The sequence below is a fragment of the Piliocolobus tephrosceles genome, chromosome 10, assembly GCF_002776525.5.
Source record: "Piliocolobus tephrosceles isolate RC106 chromosome 10, ASM277652v3, whole genome shotgun sequence".
Lineage (NCBI taxonomy): Eukaryota > Metazoa > Chordata > Mammalia > Primates > Cercopithecidae > Piliocolobus > Piliocolobus tephrosceles.
In genome coordinates, this window is record NC_045443.1 from 93,251,597 (window position 1) to 93,267,671 (window position 16,075).

Consider the following 16,075-nt stretch of genomic DNA (forward strand, 5'->3'; position numbering starts at 1 on the left):
TTAACAAGCCAAACTGAGAAAGAAACCCCGGTCGCAGTATCCCCGGCAGGGCGCACCCAGGATATCTGGTTATCCAAGCGCGTGTGTATCCCAGTTGTAAAAATAAATCAATAGTATTTGAAAGTGCGGAGCCCAGGGGAAAGGAGGCGGAACATGGCCACTCATTTCACCCTCGGGAGCCGCGCTCTGCGCTCGCAGCTCCGGCTCCCCTGCACCCCCGAGTCCCAAGATGGGTTAGAGAAGCAGCGAGGAAAGGGGTGGGGGCCCCGCCGCGTCACCACCCACCTGCGGCCACCACCATGCAGCCCCAGAGCAGCAGCAGCCGCGCGCAGCTCCCCATGGCCGGGAGGAGCCGGGAGCAGCCGGGCCGGGCGGGTGCGGGAGGGAGCCGAGACCTCTGGGCTGCGGGATGAAGCGCCGCCGTCCTCAGGAAGGACCGGGGCCCTGGTTTCTTCCTCCTCCTGGGGCGCAGGGCTCGGTCAGCGGGCGCCGGCAGCTGGAAGCCAGGGGCCGGGACTGCGCGGGGAGGTGGGGTGACCCTCGCGCACCGGCCTGGCGGGTCCCGGGCACCTGGGGGGCGGCGGGAGCCCCCGGACCATAGCCGGCCTGGCCGCGCTGCCCCGCGGAGCGGCCCTGCGGGCTCGTCCGCCGCTAGCCCGGGGCTCGGCGCCCGCAGCCGCCGCTGAACTTTGCGAGACCTTTCACTTCCCGGCCGCCGCCGCTGCCGCCTCCTCCTGGGCGTCCTCCTCCGCTTTTCCCACCTCCTCTGGCTGCCCCGGCTCCGTCCCGTCCTTCTCCACCGGCAGTTCCATGCGATGCATTTTTATTGCACCGACGCCGCGGCGCTCCGGTGCCAGCCCTCCTCCCCTCGCACCTCCACCCCTTCCTCCCGCCCGCCCCCCACGCTTGACAGCCCGGGCGGTGCAGCCCGCGAGGCCGGATTGCCGCCGCCGCTGCAGCCCGAGGAGGGGTTCCCCGCGCCCCGACCTGCGCCCCCGCTGCCCCGCTGCCCTCTTGTCCCGGTCCCCTCAGCCCGGCCCTCGACTGCCCTGGCCCCCTTCCGGCGCGCGCCCTGCATCTCCCTGGTGACCCCCCTGGTGCCCTGCAGCACCCACTGGGAAGCAGTCTCCCACCTTCTCCCGGAACATTCCTAAGAGCAGTTGACTCCCTCTAGATCAGGTCAGGGCATGCCAAGGGGCTTAAAAAACCGCGAAACAGGCTAGCGCCTACTTCCCACATCCCCTGGCGAAACCAGCCCTCCCTCCTCCTCCAGCCACCCCCTCTCGGGGAGTCCCATGACCCGGGGACGGACACCCCAACCCAGCCCCGGGTCACCCGCACTGAGAGCGCGCCAACTGCTAAGCGGCGTTCGTCGCTTCTGTGTTGCCTTTTGCGGGGGTAGGGGGATGTCTCGTCTAAACAATCGCTGCCTACATGATCCAAAGGTGTGCCCACTTTGGTGTAAGAGGTGTTGCCTAACGCTAACTCAAGGTGCCGAAAGAAAAGGGTCACATGATTAGTTAGTGGGCAATGTAAGAACGTCCTTGTCCAGAGGCAGGGCAGGGGCATGACAAAGGGAACTCTGGTCCTTCCAAGCGTTCTCCCTTTATAGAGTATGCTGTGCTGGGAAACTGTGTTAGGAACTAACTTATGGGGAGCAATTTAGTAGCAACCACACGCAGCTAATTGCAGACAGGATTGCTCAGGGCTGGTGCTTCTGGAAAGAGATAAAATAGCAGCCGAATCTGAGATTTTTGCAAGTTCTGTGAAAATATAATTCTACTTTCACATCCAGGGAAACTGGCAAAAGTTAAGTCGACAGCAATTTTGTATTGCAGTGTTCATTTTGTTCCTTTGAATATTTTCCAGAAAATTAACTATGTTCCAGATACCATTTAGTTGTTGTGTCTGTTACAGATGAGGATAATTCAGAGCTTTGGGATACATGTAGATATTATTTACAATGATCCGGCCAGAAACATATAAGAAGTTTATATCTCCCAGGGGGATCTGGGTTGAGGTCAGCATAATCCATTTGGGAGACATTAAAATTATTCTTCCGGCCAACATAGGAAAGTAGCAGAAGGTGTGGACAGCAATTCATGTAGCATCACCTGCTTTAGAAAATAAACTCTTTGAGTTTTCAAATACTGGCAATGTTGGGGCTTTCTTCATATCTCCTAATGGAGCCATTGAAACACCTCTCCAATTAATCTTTTTACCAAATAAATGATAGGAAACTATAACAGCCAAAGGTTCTTAGCATAAATATTAATTTAATAGCCAAGGCAAATTAAACAAAGGGGTGGATGCACATTTATTATTAACTTCTGAGTCTAGTATATTTAGGCAGAACTAATCCATTTCTGTTTTTTAATTAACAAAATTGTATGTATTTATCATGTACAACATGATGTTCTGAAATATGTATATGGTGTGGAATGACTAAATCTAGCCAATTAACATATGCATTTAAGAACACTTTACACCCACTGTCTTAGCATTTTTCAAGAATACAATATATTGCTAAAAATATAGAACGCTTCACAAATTTGTATGCCATTCTCATGCAGAGGCCATGCTAATCTTCTCTGTATTGTTCCAATTTTAGCATATGTGCTGCCAAAGCAATCACAGAACTACTCCATATCTCATTACAAATTTCAAAGCTATTTACTGTCTGCACGAATCCTGCATTGATAATATATTTCCTTGATTGCTGAATAACTGGCTCTTATTTCCTTTAACAAGACAGAAAGCTCTCTAATGGGAGAACAGTCTTTAATATTCAGTTTATAAAAAACATTACTATGTTTTTCTGATATTCTTCCTTATTCTCAGCCAAGAACACCTACAATAAGTATTCATTACATGTTTTTGACTGAGTTATGTTAAAACTATTGTTATATACTAAGGGGCTAAGGAGACTAAGGACTAAGGAGAAAACCAGTTGTATCAGAATGATTTCCCGTATTCAAAAGGAAACTGCACATTCAACACCAATACCATCTATATGAAAAGCTCAGGAGAGAAAAGTAGTCAGCATTCCAATAAACATCATTTGCTTATGTAGTCCAGTTTAGTTATAAAGGATATTTTCATTTTGAAGAAACTATCCAAGAAAAGGTTACCTACATAAGAAACATCTTGGATAAGTATATTATTGCCTATGATTTTGTTTTTGAAAACATCAGTAATGGATTCAGAATATTTTGTAATTTTATGAATTAGTAGGAAGCTTAGCAAACTTACAGAATTTCAATAACAAGTTCCCAGAAACCACAAAATTGATAAATCTAGAATATTCCTGAGAACTTGAAAGGAAGTTAAAAGGGTCTTTAAAAAGTAAAATAAATGGCATAGCCAGGCGTGGTGGCATACGCCTCTGGTCCTAGTTACTTGGGAAGCTGAGGTGGGAGGATAGCTTGAGCTTGGGAGGTCGAGCTGCAGTGAGCTGTGCTGGCACCATTGTACTCCAGCCTGGGCAACAGAGTGAGACCCTGTCTCAAAATAAACAAAATAAAATAAATGGCAAAACTCTGTGCACCTCACTTAAATTATTTATGCATTTTTATGAAGTTGGTTATGACATCGTTCTAGATCACAGCCTATTAGAAGTAACAGATTAGAATGGAGCAGGATGCTGTTAAAGACAGAGGATAAGCTGAGGCAATCTAGTAATGGGAAGGAAGGGAAAACTCTAAAAAGTAGCCAGAAGTGCAAAAACAAAAACAAAACACTCACAGCAGTCTGAGGCCTTCTAGTGCAGAAACAAAGCACCAAAAAGCTATAAAGGCATCACTCTCCTGTAACTTAGTAGAGTAAGTGAGGTTCCTAGTGGAGTGTAGGACCTTCAGAATCAGGAGGGACCCTTGAGCCCAACTTCTCACTCCATCAAAACCCCTTTCCACAAGGCCTGTGTCCAAAGGTCATCCAGTTTCTGTTCTAAAAATCTCCATAAACAAAAGCCTCAAAGGCAATTCTCATTTTTGGCATCGTTCTATTTAAGTGAGATGTTTCTCTTAAAATTCTGTGTTTATAGTTTAATCATCTGCAACCGTACAGAGTAAGTCCAATTTCCCTTCTGGTAGGTATTCAATGATTTAAAGTCAAGTTTTAATAATTTTCACCTTAACTATACTTTTAATTTAAACACCCATGTGACAGGATTCCCATACTTTTCACCATCTTAATCACCTCTTTTCAGATATACTCCAGCTTGTCTTACACTGTACTCCTAGAACTCAACTCCAGGTTTGTCTGATCAACATAGAATAGAACTAACAGTTTCCTTAACTTAGCTCTATGGCTTATAGTTCTGTAACCTAATGTGATGTTGGCTGGTATATATGAAGTCAACTAAAATCTTTTTTTCATGTATTGGTATCTTACCGAGTCATCAATAAAAGGTAAAATATATTTTGTTTAACCAGAGGGAAATATTTTCACTAAAATACATTGCATGTAGTAAGCATTCAATAAATATGAATTTGAAGAATAAATCAACAAATTTAAGCTGCTAAATTTGAAAAATGGTCACAAATTTTAAAAGAAACTTCTAGTTTTCAATGGACTAACTACCTATTTTCTGAAAAGGTGATCACTTTTATGGAAAATTTGACTCTTCAACAATACTATATACAGCTGGCATTATTATACATTTCCAAGAAAAAGAAAGACTCTGAAAATAGTGATATTTTTAGTATACCTTGTGTTTTTTCTCCATGGAAGTATAAACATGATCTCATGTATCCTCACAGCATCAATGTGTGGGAGGGAACAGGAATAGTTGTGCCCATTTATACAAACAGAAAGTGAGATGAAAGATGTAAGTGCCAAACTTAGATCATACAATAAATACACACTGAAGATAGGACCTGGGTTTCCAGTTTAAAAAATCATTGCTTATCCACCAATTTTCCATGAGTACAGTCTTATCTCTCTTTGAACTGGAAGACTATTGGGAGAAGATAAAATGGAGAATTGTTTTCATTAAACTAATCCTAGATTTTGTTTTCTACCTGGACTGTGCCCTTTGAATGCCCTTTAAAAACATCACCTTGGGAATTTCCTTAAGCTTTAACCTAAGCCTCCTGCCACGGGCACTCTTTCTTATTTCATGTGCTTCCTGGCTTCAGTTGCTCATTCCTAGGAAGGGAGTGAGAGCATTTGAAAATACACATACTCTTCCAGGAAGGTAACCATACTTTTCTTAAAAAAAAAAAAAAAAAAAAAAGCAGGCATGCTCTCTCACATTGAAATTAATTATGTGAGGCCAAGAAATTAAAACAAAACAAAAAAAACCAAGAAAGTTCTGTTGTTATTACAGATATACCTACCATTGACAGCATTATACTGACACAGATTTTAAATATTTTTCCCTTTAAATGACTCTTAGCTAAAACTTTCTGTACCTATTGCTATTTCTGAAATTGATGAAAAGATGCTCTGAGACAAATTACTACTTAAAAAAAAAAATACAGGGTCTCACTCTGTCACCCAGGCTATAGTGCAGTGATGCCATCATGGCTCACTGCAGCCTCAACCTACCTGGCCTCAGGTGATCCTCCTGCCTCAGCCTCTGGAATAGCTGGGATTACAGGTGTGCATTTCCATGCCCAGCTTATTATTATTTTTTTTTTGTAGTGATGGAAATTTGCCATGTTGCCCAGGCCTTGAACTCCTAAACTCAAGGGATCTGCCCACCTTGGCCTCCCAAAGTACTGAGATTACAGGTGTGAGCCACTGTGCCTGGCCTACTTTTTTTAAAAACTAGAGAAATAGATTAAAAGACTACAAATTGGGATTAGTGTATACCAGTCAGGACATGGGTGCATCAAAATCTCACAAATCACCATGAAAGAACTTACTCATGTAACCAAATACCACCTGTTCCCCAAAAACCTATGGAAATAAGAAGGAGAATAAAGAAGAAGAAGAAGAAGGAGGAGGAGGAGGAGAAGGAGGAGGAGGAGGAGGAGGAGGAAAGAGGAGGAGGAGGAAGAAAGAGGAAGAGGAGAAGGGGAGGAGGGGAGGGGGATGAGGAGGGGAGAAGAAACAATTAGCAAAGTCCTCATGAGGAGAAAAGAACAGTAAACACTATGGGTTTATTCCTCTTACTTTTTCCTTTTATATAGCAGTGTAATGGTTAAGAGCATGAACTGTGGGGTCTGACTCCCCAGGTTTGAATCCTCGCTCCACAGCTTACTAGTTGTGTGACTGTGGGCAAGTTACTTAACCTCTCTATGCATTGTTTATACATCTGCCATATGAGAATAATAATAATGTCTAATTCATAAGATTATTTTGAATATTAAATGAGTTCATACTTACGAAGTGCTTAGAAAAGTGCAAAACACACAAGAAGCATATTATTTTGTTAAATATATGAAATAGTAAAATGTAAATTCATCATGTAGATACAATCTCTTCCGGCCTGCCCTGAAATTCCATCTTTAAATTATATATAGATTTTAAATAGGTGGAAGCTAAATAATTGCCCTGGCTTAATTTTTTAAAATAATTTTTACTTTTTAATTTTTATGGGTACATACTAGGTGTAGATATGTATGGGGTACATGAGATGATTTGATACAGGCATGCAGTATATAAACATCACATCCTAGAAAATGGAGTATCTCTGCCCTCAAACATTTATCCTTTGTGTTACAAACAATCCAATTATACTCTTTTCACTATTTTTAAATGTACAATTAAATTTTTATTGACTATAGTCACCCTGTTGTGCTATCAAATACTAGGTCTTATTCATTTTTTTTTTTTTTTTTGAGATGGAGTCTCGCTCTGTCGCCCAGGCTGGAGTGCAGCAGCCGATCTCAGCTCACTGCAAGCTCCGCCTCCCGGGTTCACGCCATTCTCCTGCCTCAGCCTCCCAAGTAACTGGGACTACAGGCGCCCACCACCTCGCCCGGCTAGTTTTTTGTATTTTTTAGTAGAGACGGGGTTTCACCGTGTTAGCCAGGACGGTCTTGATCTCCTGACCTCGTGATCCGCCCGTCTCCGCCTCCCAAAGTGCTGGGATTACAGGCTTGAGCCACCGTGCCCGATCAGTCTTATTCATTTTAACTATTTTTTTTTTTTGTACCCATTAACCATCCCCACCTCCCCTCACCACCTGTCCCTCCCTACCCCTTGCCAACCCTTCCCAGCCTCTGGTCACCATCCTTCTACTCTCTCCATGGGTGCAATTGTTTTTGATCTTTAGATCCTAAATGAGAACATGAAATCCTACGAATAAGTGAGACCTGTGCCTGGCTTGTTTTACTTAGCATAACGACCTCCGGTTCCACCCATGTTGTTGCAAATGACTGAATTTCATTCTTTTTATGGCTGACTAGTACTCCATTGTGTGTATATGCTGCATTTTCTTCATCCCTCCGCCTGTTGATAGACACTTAGGTTGCTTCCAAATCTTGGCTATTGTGAACTGCGCTGAAACAAACATATGAGCGCAGACATCTTTTCAATATACTGATTTCCTTTCTTTTGGGTATATACACAGCAGTGGGATTGCTGGATTGTACGGTAGCTCTAATTTTAGTGTTTTGAGGAACCTCCAAACCATTCTCCATAGTGGTTGTACTAAATTACATTGCCACCAACAGTGTGCGAGGGTTCCCTTTTGTCCACATCTTCGCCAGCATTCGTTATTGCCTGTCTTTTGGATAGAGGCCATTTTAGCTGGGGTGAGATTATGTCTCACTGTAGTCTTGATTTGCGTTTCTCTGGTGGTCAATGATGTTGAGCACCTTTTCATATACCTGTTTGCCATTTTGTATGTCTTCTTCTGAGAAGTGTCTATCCAAATCTTTTGCCCATTTTTTAAATTAAATTATTAGATTTTTTCCCCTATAGAGTTGTTTGAGCCTCTTATATATCCTCGTTATTAATCTCTTGTCAGGTAGGTAATTTGCAAATCTTTTCTCCTATTCTGTTGCCTTGGCTTAATTTTAATTGCAGCTTAATATCTATAAAGGTAATCCACAGAAAATGAAAGTGTGAAGCAGCAAATCTTCTCTAGCTGGAAGGAGAAAGGAATTAGCTTTGAATGAGCACCTCGAGTTTACCAGGTACAATGTTGAATACAATCCTCACAACAGCTCTCTAAGGTTAGGTTGTCACACCCATGGTGAGGAAGCTAAAGCTCAGAAAGGTTGAAAAACTGAACCAAAGTCCCAAAGCTGAGTACACGGACAAGCCAGAATTTGAACTTCTGTGTGTCTGATTGTAAGCACAATAAACTTTCCATTTCCTTTTTTGAGAGAGGTGGTATATACAGCAAAGCAGTTAAGAGGAAGGATTCTGAACACATCCAAAACTAAACTCATTATCTTTCTCCCTTAACATGTTACTCCTCCTGTATTCTATATCTTGGTAGAATGTCACAACTGTTTCCTGCTGGATCAACACAAAGAGAATATCATTTTCCAAACATCTGCCAAACACTCGTGTTCAGTGAAATATACTAAGTGTTCTGAGGGAAAAGAATTAGGTAGTCAAATAATTTTAATATTAGGTTAAACAAATATAAATAGGGCATCTTAAAATCTTTAATATGCAATGTTCATTGTCAATCTCTAAGAAATGGATCCAATATTATATTAGATATGACATTCAGTTGCATGAACAGAAATCCAACTCAGTAGCTTAATCAAATTGAGATTGATTTTTCTTACAGGACAAGAAGTCAGGAGGTAGACAGTCCAATATAAATACAGCTACTCAAGGAAGTCATACAGATTTGTTTGGTGTTCTCCCTCATGGGCACAAGATGGTTTTTCTGCCTCCAGGATGTGGTTTTATTCTAGAAAAGAGAGAAGAGTAAAAGATACATGCCACCTGAGCCTTAAAACACTTTCCCAGTAACCTCACCCATTGCTTATATCTAATTGTCCAGAACTGGGTTACATGGCCTCTCTAGACCACGAGGAAGTCTGGAGAGCTAAGCATTTTAACTGGGCACACTGACACCCTTAACAAAATCAGGATTCTACTGGAATGAAGGGGAGGTTGGATATCAAGTAGACAACTACAGGAGCAGTATATATACGTCATCAAAAGTTAGCAATTTCACTGGTGTGTTTGGCCCAAGCACCTATTAACATATTCAGTGGCTTCTCATCATTGGCACATAGAATGCATGTTGCTTGGCTTGGCACCCAAACCTATAATGTCCCAGTTCCTTGCCACCCACAGTGAACAACCTGCAGTCTTCAAGATGGACAACACTGCTTCATGCTTCTCTCTTCTGCACACCCTCTCCTCCTTCTGGCTACCTCTGGCAGGTCCTTGGAAATTCAGTTCTGACAATAACTGCCGTGCCACCTTTCTTTCTTAGGCTCCTCTTCCAACAGTGTTAGTTTCCCCTCTGTCCTCTCATGGTACCCCCTGTATCACTTTTATTACTCTCAGTTATACTTTTTTTCTCATATATTGGGTGAAAGAAAACTAAGAAGCAAAATTGTAGATACACTTTCATTATTGTTTTTGGTTTTTGTTTTGTTTTCAAACAGGGTCTCACTCTATTGCCCAGGCTGGAATGCAGTGGTGCAACCTCAGCTCACCGCAACCTTGACCTCTGGGCTCAGATGATCCTCCCGCCTCAGCCTTCCAAGTGGCAGGTCTATGGGTGCACACCACCACGCCCAGCTAATTTTTTTTTTTTTTTTTTTTTTTTTTTAGAGACAGGGTTTTGCCATGTTGCACAGGCTGGTCTTGAACTCCTGGGCTCAAGCAATCCACCAGCCTTGGCCTCCTAAAGTGCTGGGATTACAGGCATGAGTCACAATGTCCAGCCACTTTCATTATAACAACAAGAAACATACATATGAAAAAGGCCTGGAAAGAAATACATCAAAATATTGGAGATGACTGTTTCTCTGGCCTCTAAACTTTCAGCAATACCATAGGATTGTTAATAATTACATTTTTATTCTATAAAATATAACAACTTAAGGCAGGATATGATAAAGTGGTACCTGGCAGTGCCTCAAGAGTGGCATATAAAGTAGGCTAATTGATACAGGTGAAACTTTGTGGGCTCAGGAAGTTAAAAGAACCATATGGAGGATGTGGACTGAACCTGGGCCCTAACAATTGTGTAAGTGTGGATTGATACGGTGGTGCGTGAGGGCCAGCCATGCCGGTGGTGGTCACCTAAGTGCTCCAGTGTGAATAAACAGAGTGCCTCTGAGAGAATGAGTGAAGTCTATTAGGAGAAGGGGATTCATAGGGATCCGTGGAACGTGGAAGAAAAAGTAGAGGAGGGACAAACAGATAAAGGCTTTGGCAAGTCGAACTGCTTTGTGTTGGGAGGTTCTTCAAGTTATAATTTAGAAATGACACATCATAGATTAGAAAAAGAAGACTTGGAAGGTGAGCTAAGGGCTACTTTATGAGAAAATCTAGAAATGACATATAATAGATTAGAAAAAGAAGACTTGGAAGGTGAGCTAACGGCTACTTTATGAGAAAAATCTAGAAATGACATATAATAGATTAGGAAAAGAAGACTTGGAAGGTGAGCTAATGGCTACTTTATGAGAATACCTAGGTCTACACCAAAATGAAGATAAGGATAATGGACAGGGGTTGGGGGGAATTGAAGAAGAACCAAAAAGAAATTGGTAGAACATCGTAACTGACCATGGGATTGGCAGAAGACTGGGAAGAAATTAAAAATGACTTGGGGGACCAGTGCAGTGGCTCATGCTTGTAATTCCTGCACTTTGGGAAGCTGAGGCAGGTAGATCACTTGAGGACAGGAGTTCGAAACCAGCTTGGCCAACATGGCAAAACCCCATTTCTACTAAAAGTACAAGAATTAGGCAGGCCTGGTGGTGCATGCCTGTAATTCCAGCTACTTGGGAGGCTAAGGCAGGAGAATCACTTGAACCCCATGGCAGGGAAGAGGCGCGGGGGGCCGGGCGGTGGGGACAAAAAAAGTGACTTGGAATGGGGATTCTGAATCTGGTTGTTGAAAAAATAATCTCTTTTGCAGAAAACAGGAAAATCAGGAAATGTAGTTGGTTAGGGAGGTGACTGATTTCTATTTGGAACAGGTTGACTTAGTGAGGATGGCAGACCAGTCACGTCCAGCAGATGGTTAAACTGGCTTTGAAGCTTAGCAGAGCAGTCAGACAATAAAATTTATAATTTTGCCTAAGACATAATTATCCTGATAAAACATTAGCCTAGGAAAAGACCTTGGAAGTTATTAGTCCAACCTTTTCTGACACAAGAAAACTGAGGTCCATTTAAAACTTTTTATTTCACAGGCCCCAGCCTAGTCAAGGTTATACAGCTAGTTAGGTTTGGTGACTAAGTTGGTTTGCAAATTCAGCCTTTTCTTTGCCTAGCACTCTTATGTAAACAATTGAGAGTACAAAGATTCTACTTAATTTGTCTAGCTCAAAGAAAGTACTATTGTCCAAGTATTAGAAAATCAAGCTTAAAAAAGCTCACAATCTACTGACGCAGCAATTTGATTAAAAAATCCTTTGTCCATAGGTGGGATTTCAAGATATATAATATAGTAGAATATGTTCAAGCTGTTAATTAAGCTAGATATGCTTCTGGTTTGGTTTTACCTATAGGTCCTAATTACCCTGGACACTTTCCAATTCTAAACTGTGCTGCAATTTCAAACACAAGTGCCTTTCGGAATATTTTTACCATAAACCTTACAAGATTACAATGCAATTTAGAGAGTAAATCTATGACACAATTTGCTTCAACCCTAAATTCAGTATAATCGACCTCATCACAGAAGAGGCATTCAGTTATCAGAAACATTAGAAAAACTTCATTAAGCAATATTAAAACTGTACTACCTCAGAGCTCAAATTAATGGTTTTAGGGTGTTAATACATTTTGAAAACCTGTAAATGAATTTTAAGCAAATTGGTTTGGGAGGCCAAGGTGGGTGGATTACATGATGTCAGGAGTTTGAGACCTGCCTGGCCAACATGGTGAAACCCCGTCTCTACCAAAACTACAAAAAATTACCCGGGCATGGTGGTGGGTGCCTGTAGTCCCAGCTACTCTGGAGGCTGAGGCAGGAGAATTGCTTGAACCCAGGAGGCAGAGATTGCAGTTAGCCAAGATCATGCCATCGTACTCCAGCCTGGGCAACAAGAGTGAAACTCCATCTCAAACAAACAAAAAAAAAAAAAACGAAGAAGAAGAAGAAAAATTTTAAGCCAATTATCCATAGCCACTCAAGGTTACAATAAAAGTAAGTCCATTTAGATTTCTGCACTCTACAAAATAACACCTCAAATGTTCTACCTTAGACTTTCTCTACTTATAAATGCTATTTACTTACAGACATATTCCTCACTAAATTTGAGTAATTAAAATTTTAAAGCCAAATTAATACAAAAATATTAATTGCACTGAAGCCCAAGCACTTTTTCATGCATGTAGTAAGTCTCTCTAACATAACTATTGAAGATTCCTTCATCATAAAGAAAAAGTACATCATTTCCCCACTATCTGTCCTCCTTCAGAAATGTTTGAATGAATACAATATTTATTGCAAACAGAGAAAAAGGAGTCTTTTTTAAAAAAAAAAAGATGAATTCTTATTAGAATGTATGATATTTCTATCATGAACAGAATTCTTTCTTTGGTAATGAAATCCTTTAAAGCTATAGTAACACTTTCAAAATAATATTAAATTTTACATTGAAAAGAATCCTGAAGTGGCAAGGGAGTTCCTAGTCTATTAATGACCCTATAGGAAGGGAGAAGGAAGTACAGATTACTATCTCTTACTCTGAAATTTAAAAAATCACAGCCTGCAGACTTGAGGTAATAAGTAGCTAAAGTCAGTAGCTTTGAATTCCTTTCTCAGTCTCACTGGTATGGTCTTGGATATAGCACTTTTAAATAGACAAAGGGAATCAAATATACTTATTGTTTCTCAGTGTGTACTGTTTTTTGGTATATAAAAGGACATTTAAGTGCCCCATTTGTGAACTCCAGATATCCTGCAATCAGTAAATAAATATCTTGAAAATGCGTATCATTCAAAGAAATACATCAGTAGAGTCCAACAGAGAAAGGAAAACTTCCCTGTGCAAATCTGGGTGAGCCTGTCCTAAGGCGCTTACTTATCTTTTTTTTTTTCTTTTGAGATGGAGTCTTGCTCTGTCACCCAGGCTATAGTGTGGTGGCGCCATCTTGGCTCACTGCAGCCTCTGCCTTCCAGGTTCAAGTGATTCTCCTGCCTCAGCCTCCCAAGTAGCTGGGACTACAGGCATGCACCACCATACCTGGCTAATTTTTTTTTGTATTTTTAGTAGACACGGGGTTTCACCATGTTGACCAGGCTGGTCTTGAACTCCTGATCTCAGGCGATCTGCCCGTCTTGGCCTCCCAAAATGTTGGGAATACCAGCTATGCTACCACGCCTGGCCCTAATGTGCCTACTTTTGATAGAATTTTTTTCCTTATTATAACCAATAACAAATAGCTAGCATTTATTGGGGACTTAATGTAGAGCAGGCCCTGTGCTAAACACTCTACATACAAGATCACCTTCAGACCTCTCAGTCACCCTAGGGAGAGACCATCAATTGTCATCCTTGCTTTACAAATTAGAACTGAGACTCACCCAACTAGTAAATAATAGAGCTGAGACTGTAACCCAACCACTGGACTCCAAAGCCCATGAGTGAAACCACTGTGTTCATCATGGGTCTTTGGGAAATAATAGAAAAGCAGTTAGTAGGGCAAACCCAGCTTCCAAAGAAACTAAGGCAGGAAAATAGGGTCTGGAGGCAGGGAATATAAGGCAAATTCACACTTCAGCTATAACAGGAAATATCGTCTCCATAGGGCCTAGACTGTAAATGACTTTGTAACTTTACTTCATCCTCTCCATTTCCATAGGGTGTACCTGAAGAAACCAATGAAATCCTCTAGGTATTTAAACTCCCCAAAATTCTGTAACTGGGCCTTTGAGCCTCTATGTTCAGGGTCGCTCCCACACTGTGGAGTGTACTTTCATTTTCAATAAAACCCTTCATTCCTTCCTTGCTTTGGTTGTGCATTTTGTCCAATTCTTTGTTCAAGACGCCAAGAACCTGGACACCCTCAACCATTAACAAAACCAGCTTTCATTTTGGTATGTCTCCTTCTAGTCTTGTATCTAGCCTATCTATCCATACAATTTTTGTTCCATGTTTTTTTCACTTTTTAATTTTTTTAGACAGAGTTTCACTCTTGTTGCCCAGGCTGGAGTACAGTGACGTGATCTTGGCTCACTGCAACCTCCGCCTCCTGGGTTCGGGTGATTCTCTTACCTCAGACTCCTCGCCATCACACCCCACTAATTTTTTGTATTTTTAGTAGAGATGGGGTTTCACCATGTTGGTCAGGTTGGTCTCAAACTCCTGACCTCAGGTGATTCACCTGCCTTGGCCTGCCAAAGTGCTAGGATTACAGATGTAAGCCACTGTACCTGGCCTTTCTTCACTTCCTATTAAGTTATTAGAAATTCTACACAAACATCTGTTTTCATGGCCATATACTGGTACAGTGAGTGGATCTACCTCATTATACTTAATGCCACATTTATTTGGACACTTGTGTTATTTTCAGATTTTTGCTATTATTCATAATACTTTTATAGCTGTCTGTTAATTAAACATTTTGTTAATTTGAGATTATTTTCTTTTTTTAATTTTTATTTTCTTAGAATCATTAAAATGGAAATACCAGGTCAAAGAAAAGTTACATTTAGGCCACATTGTCAAATTTCTCTCCAAAAAGGGTGCATCCATCTGTACAACTATCACTAATGTATAGTGCCTATTTCACCTCACCCATACCAGCATTGATATTATACTTTAAAAGTATAAATTTCCCAATTCAATATGTGAAAAATGATATTTGTATTAGTATTTTTTTATTGGATTATATGTAAAATTGAATTTTTTATATGCTTGCCAATAAGTTCTATTTCACCCTTTTTACTAATTTGCTAAGATGGAATTTCCAGTTTCCTAAGGAAGGTAGACCTTTCTCCATTTTTAATATATGTGTTTAATGCTACAAATTCCCCTCTATGCACTGCTTTTGCTGTGTCCTATGAATTTTGATAAGTTGTACTTTTATTTACATTTAATTCAAAATATTTAAAATTTTCTCCTGAGATTTCTTCTTTGGCTCATGCGTTATTTAGAAATATGTTGTTTATTTGCAGATATTTGGGGATTCTCCAGTTATCTTTTCTGAGATCATATTTTGTATAATTTCTATTCTTTTAAATTTATTAAAGTATGTTTAATGGCCCAGCATATGGCCTATCGTGGTGTATATTTCATGTGAATTTGAAAAGAATGTGTAATTCAGCTGTTATTGAAGTATTTGATAAATGTCCACTAGGTCAAATTGACTGATCTGTTCAGATCATCTATAGCTTTACTATTTTCCCACTTTTCAAATGATAGTCACTGTTAGCAACTAGTAAACAACAGAAGAGAAAAGTAAATAGAAAACTAATTACAGTTTTAGTGTATATTTTAGGAAACAGACTGCCATGCATGCTTTCCATGAAGTTTTTGGTTTGTATCTATTACCTCTTTCCACAATGAAGAGGATATAAGAGAGGAAAAGCAAGGTAAGAGGGTGGGCCAGAAACACAGAAGAAATTGTTTAAAGGACACACCAAACACATCACTAGTCTGAGATTTTTTCCATATTTTATATAATGCTTTCATGCCTATTGAGAAGATAAATGCTTGTTGATGAAGATCTTAATCTTTATCACAGTTCTTTGGAATTCTTGGTTTTTAACACAAAAGTTATAGTATAACTCTTTTAAAAGGCATCTAAATAATCTTATGTTTTGAACTGGCTCTCTTTTCACTGAAAAACACCAAAAACTCAGGGTTATAGAGTTGGAAGGGTAACTGTAGTACACAAAGTTTGGCCAATTACATAGTGTTACAGTTTTAAGAGCTGCTTCCAAAGCAATCAGACTATTCGGAAAAACTTTTTCATAACAAATGTGTTCTTCCTTTAAAATGTAAACAATGAGCCAATC

General features: G+C 40.7%; 1 protein-coding gene and 1 non-coding gene across 3 annotated transcripts in view; both read right to left on the reverse strand.

Moving 5' to 3' along the window:
* Positions 1-847, reverse strand: part of NTN4 (netrin 4) — a 123,651-nt gene extending 122,804 nt beyond the window's left edge. For both annotated transcript variants that reach the window (XM_023230363.2, XM_023230290.2), the window contains exon 1: positions 286-847. In XM_023230363.2, the coding sequence (XP_023086131.2) occupies positions 286-340 (55 nt within the window). In that variant the 5' untranslated portion in view covers positions 341-847. The remainder of the gene's footprint in view (positions 1-285) is intronic.
* A 1,681-nt stretch (positions 848-2,528) lies between these two features.
* On the reverse strand, positions 2,529-2,635 carry LOC111538965. Its single transcript, XR_002730529.1, has one exon. It is a non-coding gene; the product is annotated as a U6 spliceosomal RNA (small nuclear RNA).
* Positions 2,636-16,075: the final 13,440 nt, after the last annotated feature.